This window comes from Halictus rubicundus, chromosome 5, assembly GCF_050948215.1.
Source record: "Halictus rubicundus isolate RS-2024b chromosome 5, iyHalRubi1_principal, whole genome shotgun sequence".
In the NCBI taxonomy this organism is placed as follows: domain Eukaryota; kingdom Metazoa; phylum Arthropoda; class Insecta; order Hymenoptera; family Halictidae; genus Halictus; species Halictus rubicundus.
The window spans coordinates 19,995,545-20,012,952 of NC_135153.1; the positions used below are offsets into that span (position 1 = coordinate 19,995,545).

Here is a 17,408-nt window from a genome sequence, read left to right on the forward strand (position 1 = left end):
CCGCGTTCCTTCTTTGTCTCGATTGTCTCGCAGACACACTTTCCAGCGAGAGAACGATCGTTTCGTTGCCAGATGATCGACAAGCTCCTTTTTTTCGGATAAGCGTCCATTTGTACCGACCCCTGCACCCGGGGCCCGCAGAAAATTTGGTTAGCCTGTTTTACGTTTACAGTAACGAGCAAAACTGAGTCTACACTATTTGAAGCAACCTAACTTTTTAAAAATTAGATCAAATGACTTGAATTTTATTGAGAAGTTAGAAGGACTAGTTTATTAGACGAGGTGTAAAAAAATTTTGAAAAAAATTTGAATTGGTCGGAATCGCAAAAAAAATAGTAAAAGTGAGTTCTTTCAGCTTTTTTATCTGAGCCTGTGTTGAAAATTTAAAGAATGTATTTGATTCGCTCGAAAAGTGCGATTTTAAGTCGAAAATCGTGAAAAATGGCAATTTTTCCACTTTTAAGCGTTTACAACGCTTCTAATCCTTCTAACTTCTCAATAAAATTCGAGTCATTTGATCTAATTTTTAAAAAGTTATGTTGCTTCAAATAGTGTAGACTCAGTTTTGCTCGTTACTGTATATATTTCTCAACGACTCGTTCCGGCCATTTATTGTGCCAGACTGTTTGAATATTTTTTCGTTGAGATGTTAGAACAATTACCACATGATACGCTAAAGCCTCGAACGATTCAATTACGCGTGCTTCGTTCGAAGAAACGCTCTATCAGGAGTCAAACGGCTCTCTCTATCTCTCTCTCTCTCTCTCTCGCTGTCTTTCCCCGCTCCCAGGGAAACGAAACTCAAGTAGACTGGGTACGCGCGGGCCAAAGGCACCGCTAGATAATGCAAATCCCGGAATAGTTATCGAACAAGTGGCAACGTTTCCCGACAATGGCCGGAAAATTAAGCAAGTTATTATTATTGTCTAGGCGAGCTTTCCCCCGTGCCGTGTTGCTTAACTGCCTCCACTGCAGGCTGCGTAGTGCCGCAATATTTTCCGGCGGGGCTCCTTGCTGCACAACACCCCCGGTTGGTGCATTCTAAATTTCAAGTAATATCCGGCACTGCTTCTTTCGGGGAATTTATTCGCACGGTGCGTGGTGGGCGGACGGCCGATTTAAGTAGGCGAAGTGTCTGAGTAACGTTTATTGCGGAACGGAAGTTATCAGACCCTCGTAGAGACACTGGATTCATGCGCATTCGGGTGATTCTTTTACCGTGATATCGCGTCATATTCTGCAATTCTTACGAGAGATTTGTGTGTCTGAAACGTGACGAAGTAGACCGCGGATTTCATGTAGCATGTGCACGTTTTGAAAATATTAGGAAATTTCCTAGTAACAGTATGTGCACATTTTTGAACGTTTTGCAGACCTTTACGCAAAATAAAAATTTCTTTCATCGGATATCATACTTTTAAAAATGTTCCACAGTTGAAAATAATGTACCGACAAAATTTTTGCAATCTTTTCGTTATTTTAAATTCGACTAGGCTTTTCCGTAAATGCATACAATCCATACGGCTTTCACATGTATCCAAGACATTTCCGAAAGGTTTCTCGGTTTTCGATCTCGAGAATCAACCAGCATTTCGACCTATCGAATGAACGTGAAACAGAACACTGCAACGTATCAATCGCCGCGCAACAACGTTCCCACGTTACGAAAACAGATACGAGCAGGCGGATAATTACTGAAACTGTCTGACGAATTACTCCGCCCCGGTAATGGTTTTAGCTGGAGCTCGAGGGCCCGGAATTTTCTAGCTTCTCTCCTCGCCGTGTCCCCGTCCCTTAATCCCGGGAAAAGCATAAACTAAATGGCGCATTCGGGTTAACATTTCAAAGGGGCCGGGCGTCATCCGATATTCCGAGGGGCGTCAAGCAGCGTAGCCCACGGGCCGCCATTCGATATCCAGATAGAATACAATGCTGCGCGGGCGAGAACGATGGGGTCGCGAGAAGAGAGTTTCGGTCGTCGGTAAATCACGTCGCCGCCATGTTTAATGTATGTTTTTCAATTGTTTCAGAGGGTCACGTGTTCGGGTGGCTATTCCTTCGACCCGATCGATTTACGGCCGCCGGCTGTATTGTTCGGATTGCGGACGTCGTTATCGAGTTCGCCGCTTTTCCCGCGCATCCCTGATCCCTGGAACGCGGTCGGCGAACTTTTCGCGGCAGAACGAAAGAACAACGAGAGAAAAGAAAAAAAAAAAGAAAGAAAAAGAAGCCGAGAAGAGAATGTGGGCCACGAATGGAATAAAATTTATAGTCTTTTAGTAAACAGTAAACCCTCCGCGCGCGCGCTCGCGCTCGCCCCCGCACCGGTTTACGATCGAAAGGGTGAACGAGTGTACAGGAAATTGATTATCGATCCGCGGATTCTGCGGAACTCCTTTATTTCTCGTCGACGGGATTTTATTATGGACCCGCTCGCTCGGCTTTTTCTTCCGACGCTCCTTCGGACCGTTGATTCGGTTCGCGCAACGAACCGGAGCTAGTTATGCTTTTTCACCGTCTCATCGACGCCGAGCTTTCAATTCGTTCCGCTTTTCAACCGAAGATTTATGTCCCGTGAAAAAAAAAAAAGAAATCCTCCGGGCTCGGCCTTGGCACCGGTTCCCAACGACGAAACACGCGGTAAAGGCGCGTTTAAGCTCCGTCCATTGAACCGGTTTCATTACCCACCTCATTTCGCAGTCGAAAGGCGCCGGAGGGGAGGGTTTCCAACAATGGAATATTAAAAACCCCCGCGGGATTCTTTTCGTTGACAATTTTCACGTCTGATCTATGATGCTCTTATTCTACTTGCAAGCCGGTGCTGCGGTTGCGTGGAAACATAACTCTTTAAGGGGGCTGGTCGATGCTACTGTTGAGAGCCGCTTAAGGGCCCCGGATAGTCAGGTAACTTTTCCAGAACCTTCCCCTTTCGAACGAGCCCTTTCCCAGCGAAAAATAATCTCTTACAAGGACGAAAAGTTGAGGCACGTAAAACCATTTTTCGTCTATTCTTGTCGGTAATGCAGTCACTCTACCTTATGGCGAATCTACGAAGACGGGGCCCTTAAGGTCGGTAGGTAGCCATTAGCCTATAAGTTGTCGTCCTTATTCTACATATTGCTTTATAGTACAATTGAATCTATATAATATAAATACGAAATAATTTTTTGGTAGAAATTTATTTAAATTTAAAATTTACTTTAAATCTATCCTGGTTCCAAACTTTCAAAACTTGACCGGAAGGATTGAATAATTGGACCGGAATTATAAATATTGGGAGGAGATTCAAAAATTTCAGATTTCCCGCTGAAGGTAAACGAATTGAATTCAATGATGGTATTACAAATGCTCCGGGTTGTCATCTCCGGTGACGAAAGCGAAGAAGTGTAAATTCTGCCATCTGGCTGGCAGTCATCCATCATCGTTCTCGCGCGTAAAGGTCGATGCACATCTCACCGGCCCGGCCGGCCGGCTCAAAATTATAACCCTGGTTTTGGCCCTAGCGTTTACTGGCGGCAACCGTGTCAGGCTTTGGAACCGAATTTCTTCTCTGGCCTCTCGACCCTTTCCAGATGGCCTTTCGAGAGCGCGTTGACAGTTCCCTGCTGTGCGTGGCACAAAAAAAAATGTTTTTAGGGGCTCCACAGCTCCTTAGATAATCTATCCGTACCTCTCCTTTACAACACCATGGAAATAGGAAACGTTCCTGGCACTTACAATTAGTGAAACAGCATCGCACATCCTTATACAGGGTGATCCACACAATTGTTTCAAGTCATAACTCCGTTATTATTGCATTTACGAAAAAATGATAAAGGAGAAAGATAAATGGTTCGAAGAGCACTACATCTGTAGGCCTTTAAATTTTTTTTAGATGCTGCAGTGCATGTGCAATTAACAATTGCATCATTTCTTTAAATAGAATAGATTCTTCCTTTCATTCTACGTAAAAAATGATTAGGGTACCATGGCAAAAAAATTATTAGATCTCGAGATATTTTCAAAAAATGTCTTTATTGAAGAAGATACTCAAACACTTCATAACTATGTTGTAAAGGTAAACACCCTTTCGACATTGTTATCATAACAGAAACCGATTTGTACGAGTGAGCATTTTATAATTCAGTAGCAAGTCACGTATCGTAACTCGAGTACGAAAACTAAGATTTTGAAAAAGTGTAGCTGTATTTCACTAAATACAAGAAAATGTATGACATTTTTTGAAAATATCTCGAGATCTAATAATTTTTCACATTCAACATGTGTTTTTGATTCACAAGAAAAATTACCTGCCTATTTAAAATACGACAGATGTTCCCCTCAAACCCAACAAATGGTAGCTCGAACCTATAGCTCCGAAAGGGAGTACCGTATTATTAATTATTCTGGTAGCTTTTTCCTAATAACGCTCAAATTCCTTAACAAAGTATTCCCCATCTATTACCACGAGGGACTCTGAAATGTTCTAGTTAACAGCTTTTGAAATAAATAATGACGAATTGTTTCACCGCACAGATTGTCAGATGATATTCTTTCTTTTTCGTTAGCGTGGTAATAAATTGTTATTTCGTTTGTTACAACGTTCAAATTCCTTAACAAGATCTATTACCACGAGGAACTCAGAAAAGTTCTGGTTGATAGTTTTTTAAATAAATACAGCATGTTCATTCTGTCTTCGTACTGCCACGCTACGAGCCGGCCGGCTAGCCTGCGAACATTCTCGTCGAGAATGCTAGCCGGCTAGCCGGCCGGCTCTAGCATTGGGCAGCGAACCCCTGGGGTTCTGGTAGCAGAGGACACGCTGTGCCTTTGTTCCGAGCCTCTCGAACCCTCTCTAATAGCTGTCCCGGACCCCAAAATGCTTATAAACGGGGAAAAAACGGCCGGTCGGCCGGCCGGTGAGATGTGCATCGACCTTAAGGCGGGATGAAAATTGCCGGATGCTTTCTTTAAATTATCCGGCGGCCGCGAATCGTCGCACGCGGGAAAAGAAACGTCCAGGTTCGCTCCCGGGGAATATCTATTATCCGGATGATCCGATATATAGCGGCGGGGCGCAACAGGATCATCGCGTAGCGCAACACTTTGCCGGGCAGCGTGAAAAGAAGCAACGTTATTTGCCAGCCAGAAACGAGTTCCCTCTCTCGAAATTGAAAAGTCCTGGCAGCTCTCGGCGCCGCACATGTTTTCTTTGCCGGCGCGCGCCGCGCCGCCCGGCCTCGGTGTTATTCCACGAATTTCATCCGATCGTGATCCCTGAAATTTCATCGCGGTCTACCGGAAACACGAACAGACAGATCTGTCACGATATTCCCGGTGAACGCTGCTCCCACCGTCGAACAAATATCCACGGGTAAACCCTTTCGATCGACAATATTCCCGTTCCGAATTAGCTATTATTATAATTTCGCTCATCCCTCTCTCCCTCCCTGCTCGGGCGCGGAGGATGTGATTTTATATGATATTAAATTATTTGATGGAGAACGGATTTTAATAAATTAGTGTTATCATTCTTAGCAGATCTCTCTTCGTCAGTGTTATTTTGTTCGCGGACAACACGCGAGGTTAAAATATAGAATATTAAAGTCATCAATGGAAAAGCTGGGATACCGAATGGAATTTCCGTTGGGTGATACAATTTTTATTATATTTGTAAATTTCGGTTTTGCGATGTTTTGTCGATGTACAATGAAACTCTGGATAAAGTACATTTTTATTGTATTAAGAACGAGATGAAAATTTGTTCGAATTAATTTAAAAATATGTACACACCGTGCACGCCTAAAAATTGTATTTACCTACGTTCTAAAATTAGCGAATCGATAAAACAGATGTGTTCTCTGGATACGACTGGCCTTATTTACGTCGCCGTTTGTTTAGTGTCGTCAGATCAAGACTCGCATCCCCACTCTACCTCCCCCCTCTACCGCGCGGGGTCACGTGACGCGTACTGGCGGAGAGAGGGTAACTCGTTCCCCTCGATTCGTGCTCCCTCCCCTCATCTGGCGACACAGGTTGCAGCGTTCGTCCCTATTGCTCCGAGTGCTTCATGTTTAAAACAGTCATGCAAACCTGCCCACCGTGTAAACGTAAGGTCATGAAAATCCCGACCGAAACGTCGAAATTCCGGAGACTCGTAAAACATTCGTGATAAAACGGCAGGAAAATTCCGAAGAGCAGTTATGGAATCGGAGTCTTCAGCCTCGGAGATTCGAAGGGCAAACATCCCCCTGCCCTGAAACGAAACGAAAGCTCCGCGTCCGGCTAATGCTCGGCCGCTTGATCTGAATTTCGTTGAATTTCTCGTGGGTCGAGTGGCGCGCGTGTTTCATTTATCTTTTTTTCCTCGCGCAGGCTCCCGCGCGCGGACAGAGCGCGCCGAGAAGCGTAAAGGCACGGGAGGAGGAGGAGCCGGGCGAAATGGAACGGACTCCTCTCTCTTTCACCGCGAGCGGCAGATAAATGAACGCTGAATTAGTGCGCCGCTAAATGGTGGCGTCGGTTCGCGCGCACCTTCAAAGCGGTGCGCGGCGCGGCGCGGCGCGGCGGTTTAATTAAATTTCATAATTAGTCGCGGTGTGTAAGACCCTTTACGAGGTTGGCCGCGCCTTAATCTCGCCACTCATCAGCCGTCATGCGCCCCGATGATTGTGCCTGTAAATCAGCCGCCGCAAATGAGACAGAGCCGCTCACCGCGATTTCATCCGCCGATTGCGGAACGATCCGAGGCCTGCGGATTCCGTCGCCGGCACGGTTTATGGCACGCGCCTCCGCCTGGTGTTAGGCTTCGGAGTTAGGCCCTTTCGATCTCGCTTACCATCTTGCATGTCCGCATAAACTCGCGACGACGATTATCGAAAGAGTGTTTGTGACGCGTGATAAAACTTTTCACGAGGGTGACTCAAATCTTTAAGCATTAGATTGTCCCAAAAGTTTTGAAGTGGATAAGGTAGTATAAAATAATAGAGATTGTCCTCACTTCGTTTATTGACAATATCGGTAAGCGCGAATGTCAGTGCAGTGCTGGTGTTGTAGTCTCGGAGGCTCACAGTCAACTGGCGACTCTCGTTGCATTCTTAAACACGACGGGGTTAGAAAAGGCAAAAAGATAGGAGAGAAAAAGAAAAGGGAATAGAAAAGGAAAACTTGAGAAGAGAGTGAAAGCGATAGGGACAGCGGCGTAGAGTCATAAACAGAGAAAGCTAAGAGGTAGCCGAAGGACCGAGACTAACGAAAACCAGAACCCTGGCGACGTTCTCAAGGATGCATTGGAAATTCGTGAAGGGCTGGTCACCAAATGTGCGACTAGCAGACAGGAAAATGAGAATAATAGCGTAACAGAGTTGGAAAGGAAAGAGAAATTCTAAGAAGAAATATATGCATTGGCGTACGTGGTGATATCGCCACCACAGTTTCTATCGCAGTGTGATTATGAGAATATTTTTGCCAGCTAGTGCTTCTAATGTCCTAGAAATCTCAAGTGGTTTTATCTCGAATTTTGAAGATTTTCTTAGTTAATTTCGCCCCCGAGTGTATTTATGAGAAAATCCGAAAAAAATAGACTTCTATCCACAGAATCGGCGCGCTGTCCGCGTCGTTGAAGACGGATAGAATTTCGGATTAAATCAGCGCGCGCGTCCGTCGAAGTCTACGGCATTATAAAATTAAATGAAATATTAATGCAGGTCGGTAAGGGGTGGGGGTGGGGGTGGCGGAGTCTGTTTAAAATTTCCACGTACACGGGACTGACCCGGGGCGGTGTTGAGCGAGAGGGAACAGCACGTGCAGAGGCCGTAGGATCCATCGATCCGCCGGAGAATCCTTCGCGGATATCCACCGTGCCAGTGGTAGAACGCAAAATGTTGCCCGGCCGAATTAGCATAACAGGATTCCGTGGCGCACGTAGTGCAGAGCACCGGCTCGCGATGCGCGCGTGCCCCGCACAGATTTCCACGGTCCATTTAAATACAATTTCTTTTCCTCGATCAAGAAATTACGTGAATACGCAATCCGAGCGGAGCGCAACGGCCCCGGCGTGCGTTGCCCCGGCCGTGGCTGGATTAAAGGCGCTCGGCATTAAAGCCGCCCTCGCAAGAAAGAGCCCGGCGAATCTCTCCACGGTTCATTCCGCTTTGCGCTCGCCTCTGCTAATTAATTCTGTTTGCACATTAATCGCGTTCCGCCTTTCGCTTTGCCTCACCCTCCCCTCTCCGCTTCTCTCCGCTAGCCTAGGAAACCCTCGTCCACATGCTAGACGTTCTTCTCGTCGGGCAGACTCTGTCAGTCCCCGTTTCCCACGTCGGCGCATTTTTAAACCGGAACAAACTGTCACGCGTGCCACTTTCAGCCGGGCTGTCGGCAGCCAAGTGGAAACGGAATGTGCAGATCAGACATGCAACCCTGCGAATTCCAATGCGAGATAAGAATACGGGGTTCACGCTCTACTACACCCGCGTGTGTTACTCGATCCGATGTGAAACGATATCGTGAGTAATTAACCCGTAATCACGGACGTGCGGTCTGCGAGACCTTTAACACCAGGTTTACGGGACCCGTCAAAATGATGGGTTCTAATATTTTTAGTTTACGACTATTGAGATTGTTAAGATCCATCTACGTGGAATTACTGAACAAACTTATTTCCTTTGGTATATATTATTTAAAAAATGGCTGGAAACTTGGTTAGCCACATTCCTCTTATTTTTATAAAGTAATGTAAAATACTCGCTTTTAACGCTCCGTAAACCTAGTGTTAAGGGCCCGGTTTTCGTAGATTCGCGATAAGGTAGAGCGACTACGTTACCGTCAAAAAATGGTTTCACGCTCCTCGAGTTTTCGTCCTTATATAAGAATATTTTGTCGCTGGTAAAGGGCTCGATCGAAAGAGGAAGGTTCAATCTAGTGCGCGCTGGTCAGCAGCTGCCGAGATTATGCAGATATTTGGTAACATAAGCGTTCGAAGTAGGCCAAAAATTGACGTTGTAGTGCCGTGGAATCCGAGCATTTTTCTGCCATTGGATGAGGTTTCTGGATGAAATCGAGAGCAGCGCGCGCTTGAAAATATCTTCAGATACCAATTGAGCTATATTTTGTCTTGATTCTCTGCGAAATAAAGCCGAAAACTTGAAGCACGTTTCTGATGTCGAAATTCATGATATCGATAATACAGAGCAAAAAATGTGACAAGTTTAAGACGGATCTTAAGTGTGTCTGAAGGCTGGGAATTGGAAATTATTAATTAAAAAGTCACGTGACTATCCCGGGCCCTTAAGAAGCTTGGACTCTTTTGTCGAGGCGAGAATCTTGAACATATTTTGAATAAAAAATTTTCTACTGAGAAAAGGAGATTGAAAATGTTTGTTAATTTATTTTGTGTTAGGATAAAGAAACAGTATTGTTATTGTTATTCTAAAACAACACAGCATGGATGTCGCCGCAGTGTGTGAAAGGTCAATGAGTCGAAACGTTGTCAAACATTCATGTTTACGCTGCGAGTACAAGTATCATTTTGTTACAGTAATAATAGATTCCTGGGATAAACAAGTTTAATTTTAGAATAGTTATTGTAGCTCTTGCAAACTGTGACATTTTCGAGTAATTCTTGTACGACTAATTTCCACGTGACGCAATTCCAAATTAAAGAACTGTTTAAATTAATTTTTAGTTTCAGTCACCGTTGCGTGCGAGCGCTACAGATACGACAATTAGCTGAGCACAATAGAGGGGGCATGTAAAAATTGTTTAAAAAGGTCACATTGTTCCGCAGGGTCACACTGACCCGGCTACAGTGGGATGACAAAATTAACGCTCGAGATAGAGCTCTAGAAGTTAATTTATGACTGCACGTTTTAGCAAACATGTGCGCTTCCAGCGTCCTGCTCCCAACTCAATAGTTTATGGTGTCGTAAACGTCCGGAAGCGGCACAATAGTGAATGCAAGCCACTTGATAGTATATTTTCAGCCCCCCCCCCCCACAATAGTGCAAAGGGCGGTAACCATAGATTTATAAAAGTGACTGTCCATGAAACAGAATTCGATTTCCGATTTGTTAACCATCCGCAGTCCCGACAATAGGTTTCTATACACAGTCCGTCACAAGAGTATAGGACAGGAACATAAATTTTCCAAGTGAACACAAATGGAACTTTGTTTAAAATTTTCACAAGCTGTGGATAAATATAAACATGCAATCTCAAAGTTGGTACCGGAGGGTGAACAGAATTTTTCTCGACAACAGTACCACTTAATTATACACGGCTACCACAAGCGAATGCTGTAACACAATTTTCATCAATTCCGAACAAAGAATATGTAACGAGAAAACTGCGCAACGTAATCGCAGTGTCGATGGAAATGATTCGGTAAAATTGCCGGTGTTTTTTCTCGTTCGACGGGGGAGAACAGTCTCGTCGACGACGACGACGGGCAGCAACGGCGTGGAAAGCCGCGAGAGTGCACCGATACCGTGCCCTCCTCTGCCCGCGTTGACCCCGAAAAGTAAACCCGACCCGGTAGCACGCGGGTACGCCGGTACGTACCCGGCTAGATCCAGCGCCGGCAGGAAGCTTCTTCCCGTAGAGAGGTTCACGTCGTTTTTCACTCTCGAGTCGGTAAGCGATAAGCGAAGCCGCGGAGGAACGGCGCGGAAGATAGAAACCGACTGGCGGATCCTTTGAAACAAATGCCTGGAACGTGTAACCGGCCCGTACCCACGGATGGATTTTCGGGCCGGCTGAAGCGATCTGCAAACACGTATCGCCCACCGGGATTACGTGTAAGTATCGTGAACGGTAGAAATAAGTGGGCAGAACGGAATTGAACCGGTCGGGTTTCGGTAAGGTCCGGAGACCGGATGGGTCTTGGCAACCGTCGCCGTCGGTCAGAGTTTGCGCGCAAACACGCGCAACGGCCCGAGATTATCGAGCTGAGCCGTCTCGAGGTCCGTCCAAACAACGGTTTGTTTTTCGACGGCACCGTAATGCTATGCTGCGTTCTCATCAACGGCGTCAAGCTCTCCCGGTTCTGACGTTTCCAAACAGTGTCGCGAATGGCCAGTTTAGGTGGAGAAAGGTCATGTCAGAAAATAGATATCACGCGTTCGTATATTCTATTAACACTTTGAGTGCCAAACTAGAAACCTCCAAACCTCCGTGAAATCAAAGTAAGTTATTTAATGAAATAGAAATTGAAAAAATTAAATGTTTGATATTGAGTAGTCCTCCAAGTTTGTTGTGGTTTACAGATCCTAATCAAATTTGGTACGATGAATATATTAACGTAACAATTCATTTGAAAACCTGGACAAATTATTCTACGGCGATATAAGTATCGAAATCAATACGTGAAAACTCCGAACCGTAATACGGCGAAATCGTACGTTTATATTGATTCTAGAGAAAATTATGCCAGAGCAATAAATATGAATCTTTAAGCTTTAAATATTTACATTAATGTTCACAAAGTTCGTTAATAAAGTCCTTTACAATAATTTTTAGAGATTTTTTAAGTGCCAGTTTTCCAAGGCGGTTAGTGGATTTTAATACCTCAGAACTGGAAAGTCTCAAAAGATCCGATCTTGAGATTTTTATTGCATTCAGTTCAAAATATATAGAAGAGATTCTGACAAAAATCAGCTGCAAATATCTGCTAACTTGTCTGTCGCAATTTTTTAAAATCTGTGTAACACCGTACAGTGGACCTATATCGTGTTTGGTGTCGTTTTAATTAGAAAAACGAGACGAACACGACGGAGACAGTTTGATGATTGAAAACCCTAACATATGGAAATTTAATGTTTGATTTGAAGGTCTGGGCTATGAGGTCTTTCACCTTTTCCGAACGCTTCTCTACCTCTCTTGCCTTGTCCTCTTTCACGCTCGAAACTTTAATCGCTTATTACGCGAGCGATTATAATCACTATTACGTCGCGTTAGATATTATTTTAATCAGAACAAGGGGGCGAATATGATGGTGAAAGGTCCATCGCGGTCTTCCTTTGTCCCTGCGTAGAATTACGATGAGCATTTCTTTCCCCTTCCAAAGACTGGTTGAAATTAAAGGAAAGGGTGATACAAGGGTTAAGGAAACAAAAAATTGTCACTGTATGCACAGGCTGGACTCGTGCGAGCCAGGGGGAATGAGATGCACCGTGGCGAAGGGATGAGAGAATGATCAGATGAATTCCAGGACCCGAGGCGATTTATGGCACGCGAACACCCGGCTATAAAATAACACTTCCTATTCAGATCGGCAAATTAATGGTCGTTTTCATGGATTCTTTGTTTGCGCCGGCCGACAATGGCTCGGTGCTGGGTTATTATTCCGAAATAGTCGGACTGCCGGGCAAGCGGATTGGAGCAGAATCTGCGGAACGTACGCTGCCGACCAGCGAGCAGCTTCCGACGAGAGCTTTTTTCCATGGACAATGTCCCTCGGATTACAAACAACGGACCTAATCGCGAACGCGTTTAATTTCCACTCAGCCGAAAGGACAACCAATACTCTCTGTCATATAAGTCATATGAATCGATCGCTGATCGATTTTGTGGACGAGGATTTCCTAAAATATTGGAAATATTTTCCTCGAAAAGCTGAATCCTGTATCGAAGTCTTCAATTGTGGGAAAAAAAATGAAAAATATCCTCGCATAATTCATGACACTTTAAATCAGAAGACCGTAGAACCTCGGTGGGGACAGTCAACACGTGGTGGGGACGGTTTCCTAGTTACGGAAAACACGCGACAGTTAGAGTTGATTGGTCACGACAGTTCCAGGAACCTCGATACTTGCACGCGCTTTCGGCCCGGCTTCGTGCAACTACCGAGGCTCTACTGTACTCTGACTGGGACTCGTCAGAAAATTGAACCAGCGGATTTTGCAGATATCCTGCGTGCTTTTCGAGGTCAATAGGTCGCAGAGACTATCGTTTACCCTCCATCCATCGACTGTTCCGTTGATTTGCAAGTCGAGCTCTGACGCGTACGTAATGCCAAAGAAATCCGGCCGGCATCCCCTTTTTATGCCGAAATTAATTCATGTCGCCATTTCGACGCACGGAAGCGCGCCGAGGACTCCTTTGACAGCGGCGGAGCATCGATGAAAAGCTGTTCAAGAATCGGTATACGTTTCTGTCGTTTGAAAGGAATCCGCCGCACCTATCGGGCACAAAGGGCAACGATGCTCGGAAGAAAACGCGAGAAAAAAGAAAAAGGGAAGATGAACTGGCAGGAACAACGAGTCGGCTGCCAGCTTGCCAGACTATTCTACTGAACCATCGAACGGCACCAACTAATTTCGTCGTATGTTCTTATTTAGCCCTTCTTCCCCCCGAGCGCTGAATTTAAGGGACGTTCCGTACCCTGAAGAGACCTTCAAGGGTCCGGTCAATTATTGCTGCAGACAGCAGAGGCTGCACGGAGTATTTCCATTTTACTATTATTGTTCAAACTGGCCAATATGTTGACATTTTCCTGAAATTTTGAACTGTTTTACTTTATACAATATGGTTATTCCGGATTTACCTGGACGGCTCTGTATGTTATTAGGAAATATCGAGATCGCGGTCCTTGCATAAATTAAATTGCATTTCCATACGAATGCAAAGGATTTTCCGCGGGGAAGCCTGAAAGCAGTGAAAGAAGGAGCGGTATTGCAGGGAATTCTTACGAGGACCGACTTTCGTTTGCCGATCCAGCGTTACGTCCAAAGAACGATCATGCTGCCGGTTCTGTGTAGAATTCCGCGCATGTTTCGCCGAAATAAAGGTGGACACAGTTGCCCCGGTATAAAGAAATTCCTGGTCCCGAGAAACCACCGCAGCTACGTACACCCGGATCACGAGGATTCTTCAGGTTTTCACAGCGAATCGCCAATACACGGGATCGGCCCGAAAAGCTAATTAAAAAACGGTTCATAAAAAGGTTTTACCGTCTAGTATGACCTTTTTGTATTTTTCTGATAATTTAAAAATATTCCTAACAATTAATTGAATTGAGATTGTTTCTATATGGCAGCTAATGATAAGAACTTTTCTTCTGCGAAATATAGTTCACCGACAGATGAGAAAATTGTCAAATTTTCCTCTTCGAAAGAATCTGTTTAGAATGTTATAATTGTTGTCGGAAGTGCCTTTCACGAAATATGAAGTTCTTGGCGCATCGTGTTACAGGTGTTATTAAACGTCACCGGCACGCCACCAGTTAACAGCAAGAGGTTAAACAACGGGATAATGGGATCCAATTTAATTACGCAGAAAATATTCGCCGTAACTTCGTTCTAACCGAAATTTCGTCGACGGGATGATTATCACGTCCATGATCTAGTAACAGGAACTCGCGCGTGACTTCTCCTAATTCTCGTTGTATCGTACCCTCCTCCTTCAACCCCCTGAACCTTCCGCAACCTCTCGCCTTCATTAGTCTTCGATAAAATTGTCTTCAAAGCGGAATATTCTCCGTCTAATACAACTACAATTCTAACGGTTGAAGCAATACTTCGCGAACCTGGTGAAAAATTAAAATCACATAATCATTCGAGGACTTTCGGCTGATTTGTGATAAAAATTCGGAAACTAGTCTTTGTTGCTTTTGATTTTACACAAAAAATCATCTTGATCCGTGGGAGCTTCGGTTCCAAATTATTGGAAAATTGGATATTGCCTTGTCCGCGGTACCAAATACAACAGGGCGTCCCAAAAATATATTTCCCTGAAAGGCGTGATTCCCAAGGTCATTTGAAGTAACTTTGTCCTTTGCGAAAATCTTCTCCGCGGCTCCGTTACGGAGTTATTCGCGAAAAACGCAGACCAATCAGAGCGCGGATACGGGGCGGGGCCCCGGGGCCTACGTTCAGCGGGGCCCGTCGCGGAGGCGTGGTCCCTCTGCTATAGCCGCGCTCTGATTGGTCCGTGTTTTTCGCTGATAACTCCTGAACGAAGCCGCGGAGAAGATTTTCGCAAAGGAAAAAGTTGCTTCGAATGATCTCAGGATCCCTTTCAAGGAGGTACAATATTTTTGGGAATCCTTTCCAATTGCTTGGAAGTAACGCGTTAACGTGGGAAGAGCTCGCGATACCTTGAACCGGCGCGTAGATGTTGAGGTAGAGGCAGTCCTCGCTCTGGTTCTTCAAGTACGGCAACAGCCTCCTGAGATACTCGGCGCGTCCCTTGGGCATCCGGTCGCTGATCTCGGGCAGCCTTTGCGGGCAGACGGGCCCGAACTTGTCGGCGATTTTGACGCCGTGCCATAGCGCGCCGTTGACGGGCGGCATGAATCTCAGGGATCCGATCGGCGGCGAGGCGTACGGAACGCCGCGGAACACCTCGACGCCCTCGAGGTGTCGATCGAGGGTCACGATAACGCCGGACAGTTCCCCGTACTTTGTCTTGACGATCCTCGAGCTGAGCTCGGCGCTGGCGGTGGCCAGGACGAGGCCGAGCAGCGCCAGGATCGACGACGTCATCTTCGTTCGCGCCCTTCAAAACGCGCGTCCCCTCGCCTGAGGTACCTCAGTCGAACCACCACAAGCTCATTCCCCTGTTCTAGCCGCCACCGGAAGCTCCGATACTCGCGATCCTGCTGACCCCGTTGCCACGAGGACCGGACGCTTCGCCAGGATGCATCAGTGTCCGCCGCGATCGATGATCACCGCGATCCCCGACCGTCGATCGTTCGGACGTGAGCCGCGGACAGTCCCATCGACGATCAACCGGGTTTTCAACTCATCGTTTCACGGGTCCTCCACGGTTCCGGGCTGGACTCGGGCTCGACGGATCGTCGACGTTGCTCTTCGAATCGAGTCCTCCCGCTGTGTTTGACTAGCCCACCTCCGGAAACCTGCTGACGATTATCCAAGGGAAGTCAACACGCGGTCCCAGGCATCCCCGAGTCAGCGTTCTGCAAGGTAAATAGCCGAGCGGCGGGTCCTCCTCCGCAGGATCCTCGAGGTTCGCTCCCGCCGCTATTTTATTCCGTATCAACAGCTCGTTTATTTCCCTGGAACCTGGTTTCCTTTGTTTCCCTCTCCCAGATATCGGCCGAGTCACTATGTCACGAGGTTTCGTAACATTTTAAATGAACACATTGATGTGCCGATGACGTTTCACCCGGCGGATCGAGTTGCTCAATCGTGAGAGCCCCGGCTGGAATTACAGAAAGCCGATCTCATTTCTAATGGCATGCTTGATGTGCCGGTACAAATAAAACGCGCCAGCCCTAATGACGCTCAGGAGAAATCCGCTCCTAGGATGTTTAACGGTCCGCTTCATCCTTACGAGCTGGCTTCCTAGAGCCTTCCGAGGGGATGAACACGCCGGATACCCTGGATCCCGGAGTCCACCCCGATGTACGCTTTATTGCTCCCTCTCACGAGATAGACCTTTTTCTGGACGGACAAAAGTTTCGCGAATCGTCCGGTTCCGGCTAGACTCTGCCGAGAGACCCGCTGGTCAGAGGATCGAGGATCCACCAACGATCCAACGCGAATCCTAGACCCTCCAGGATCCGAGGACACCTTATCACTCGAGTCCCGCGGACTGTAGACACCCTATGGACACTCTCGCACTGTTTCGGACCATGGTTCTCTAACTACCGCTGGACTTCGGAGCTCACTGTTAACTCGGATCCGATCGAGCACCACTCGGTCCGGATGACTCGCCGAGCATCGGGGCACGGTTGTTCCGGTCCTCGAGAAGGGTTCAATAGGAAATCGAATCGATCGCGACACGGTGTTCAGGCACAGGACTCGTCTCCTTCGGGCTCAGCCTGCTCGCAGGCGGACCCAGCCGCGTTCGAGGCCACTCTGCCCGATACGCCGATCCGGATCGAACTGATGGACACACGCGGACACTAGGGACCCGGACACTCTCGATCACGCACTGCACAACCGATCCATCCGGCGATCTCCGTCACGTGGACGCCGGCATTACGACTCTCGCGAATCCGATCCGCGATGATTGCGAGGCCGGTCGCCGAAACCGCGCGGATCCCCGACCAGCAAAGAACGGTGCGGAACGAGACGCAGACGAAACGAGAAACGCGGCCGCGGAAAACCCGCTCGATCGGAGGAGCCGATGTTACCGTCACTTCGACCTCGGACAGACTGGCGTCGAGCGACACCGAGCACACGGATTTGCGCATGCCCCGCGCACAAGCTGCCCACACCGCTCAGGACATGGGCGTAAGTCCGTCGACGCGTCGATAATGCAGGGACGATCGATCCCGGATGCGAAAACTGGTTCGTGTCCGGAATCGTGTCTGTCCAGTCACCGCTCGGAATGGGCATGCCGTAATAAGGAGCTCTGGTCAGCGTCTGCCCGTACGGGCAGCGATTTTCGTACGGCGGGCACGAAGCCACGCCCCTGCGGGCAAGGTTGCACGTATTTGTCACTGCTACGTGACACAGTTGCGG

General features: G+C 46.9%; 1 protein-coding gene across 1 annotated transcript in view; it reads right to left on the reverse strand.

Moving 5' to 3' along the window:
- Nlg3 (Neuroligin 3) overlaps window positions 1-16,477 on the reverse strand; it is a 419,161-nt gene extending 402,684 nt beyond the window's left edge. Inside the window, exon 1 of the mRNA XM_076788660.1 lies at window positions 15,074-16,477. Within this exon, the coding sequence (XP_076644775.1) occupies window positions 15,074-15,461 (388 nt within the window). The 5' untranslated portion in view covers window positions 15,462-16,477. The remainder of the gene's footprint in view (window positions 1-15,073) is intronic.
- Window positions 16,478-17,408: the final 931 nt, after the last annotated feature.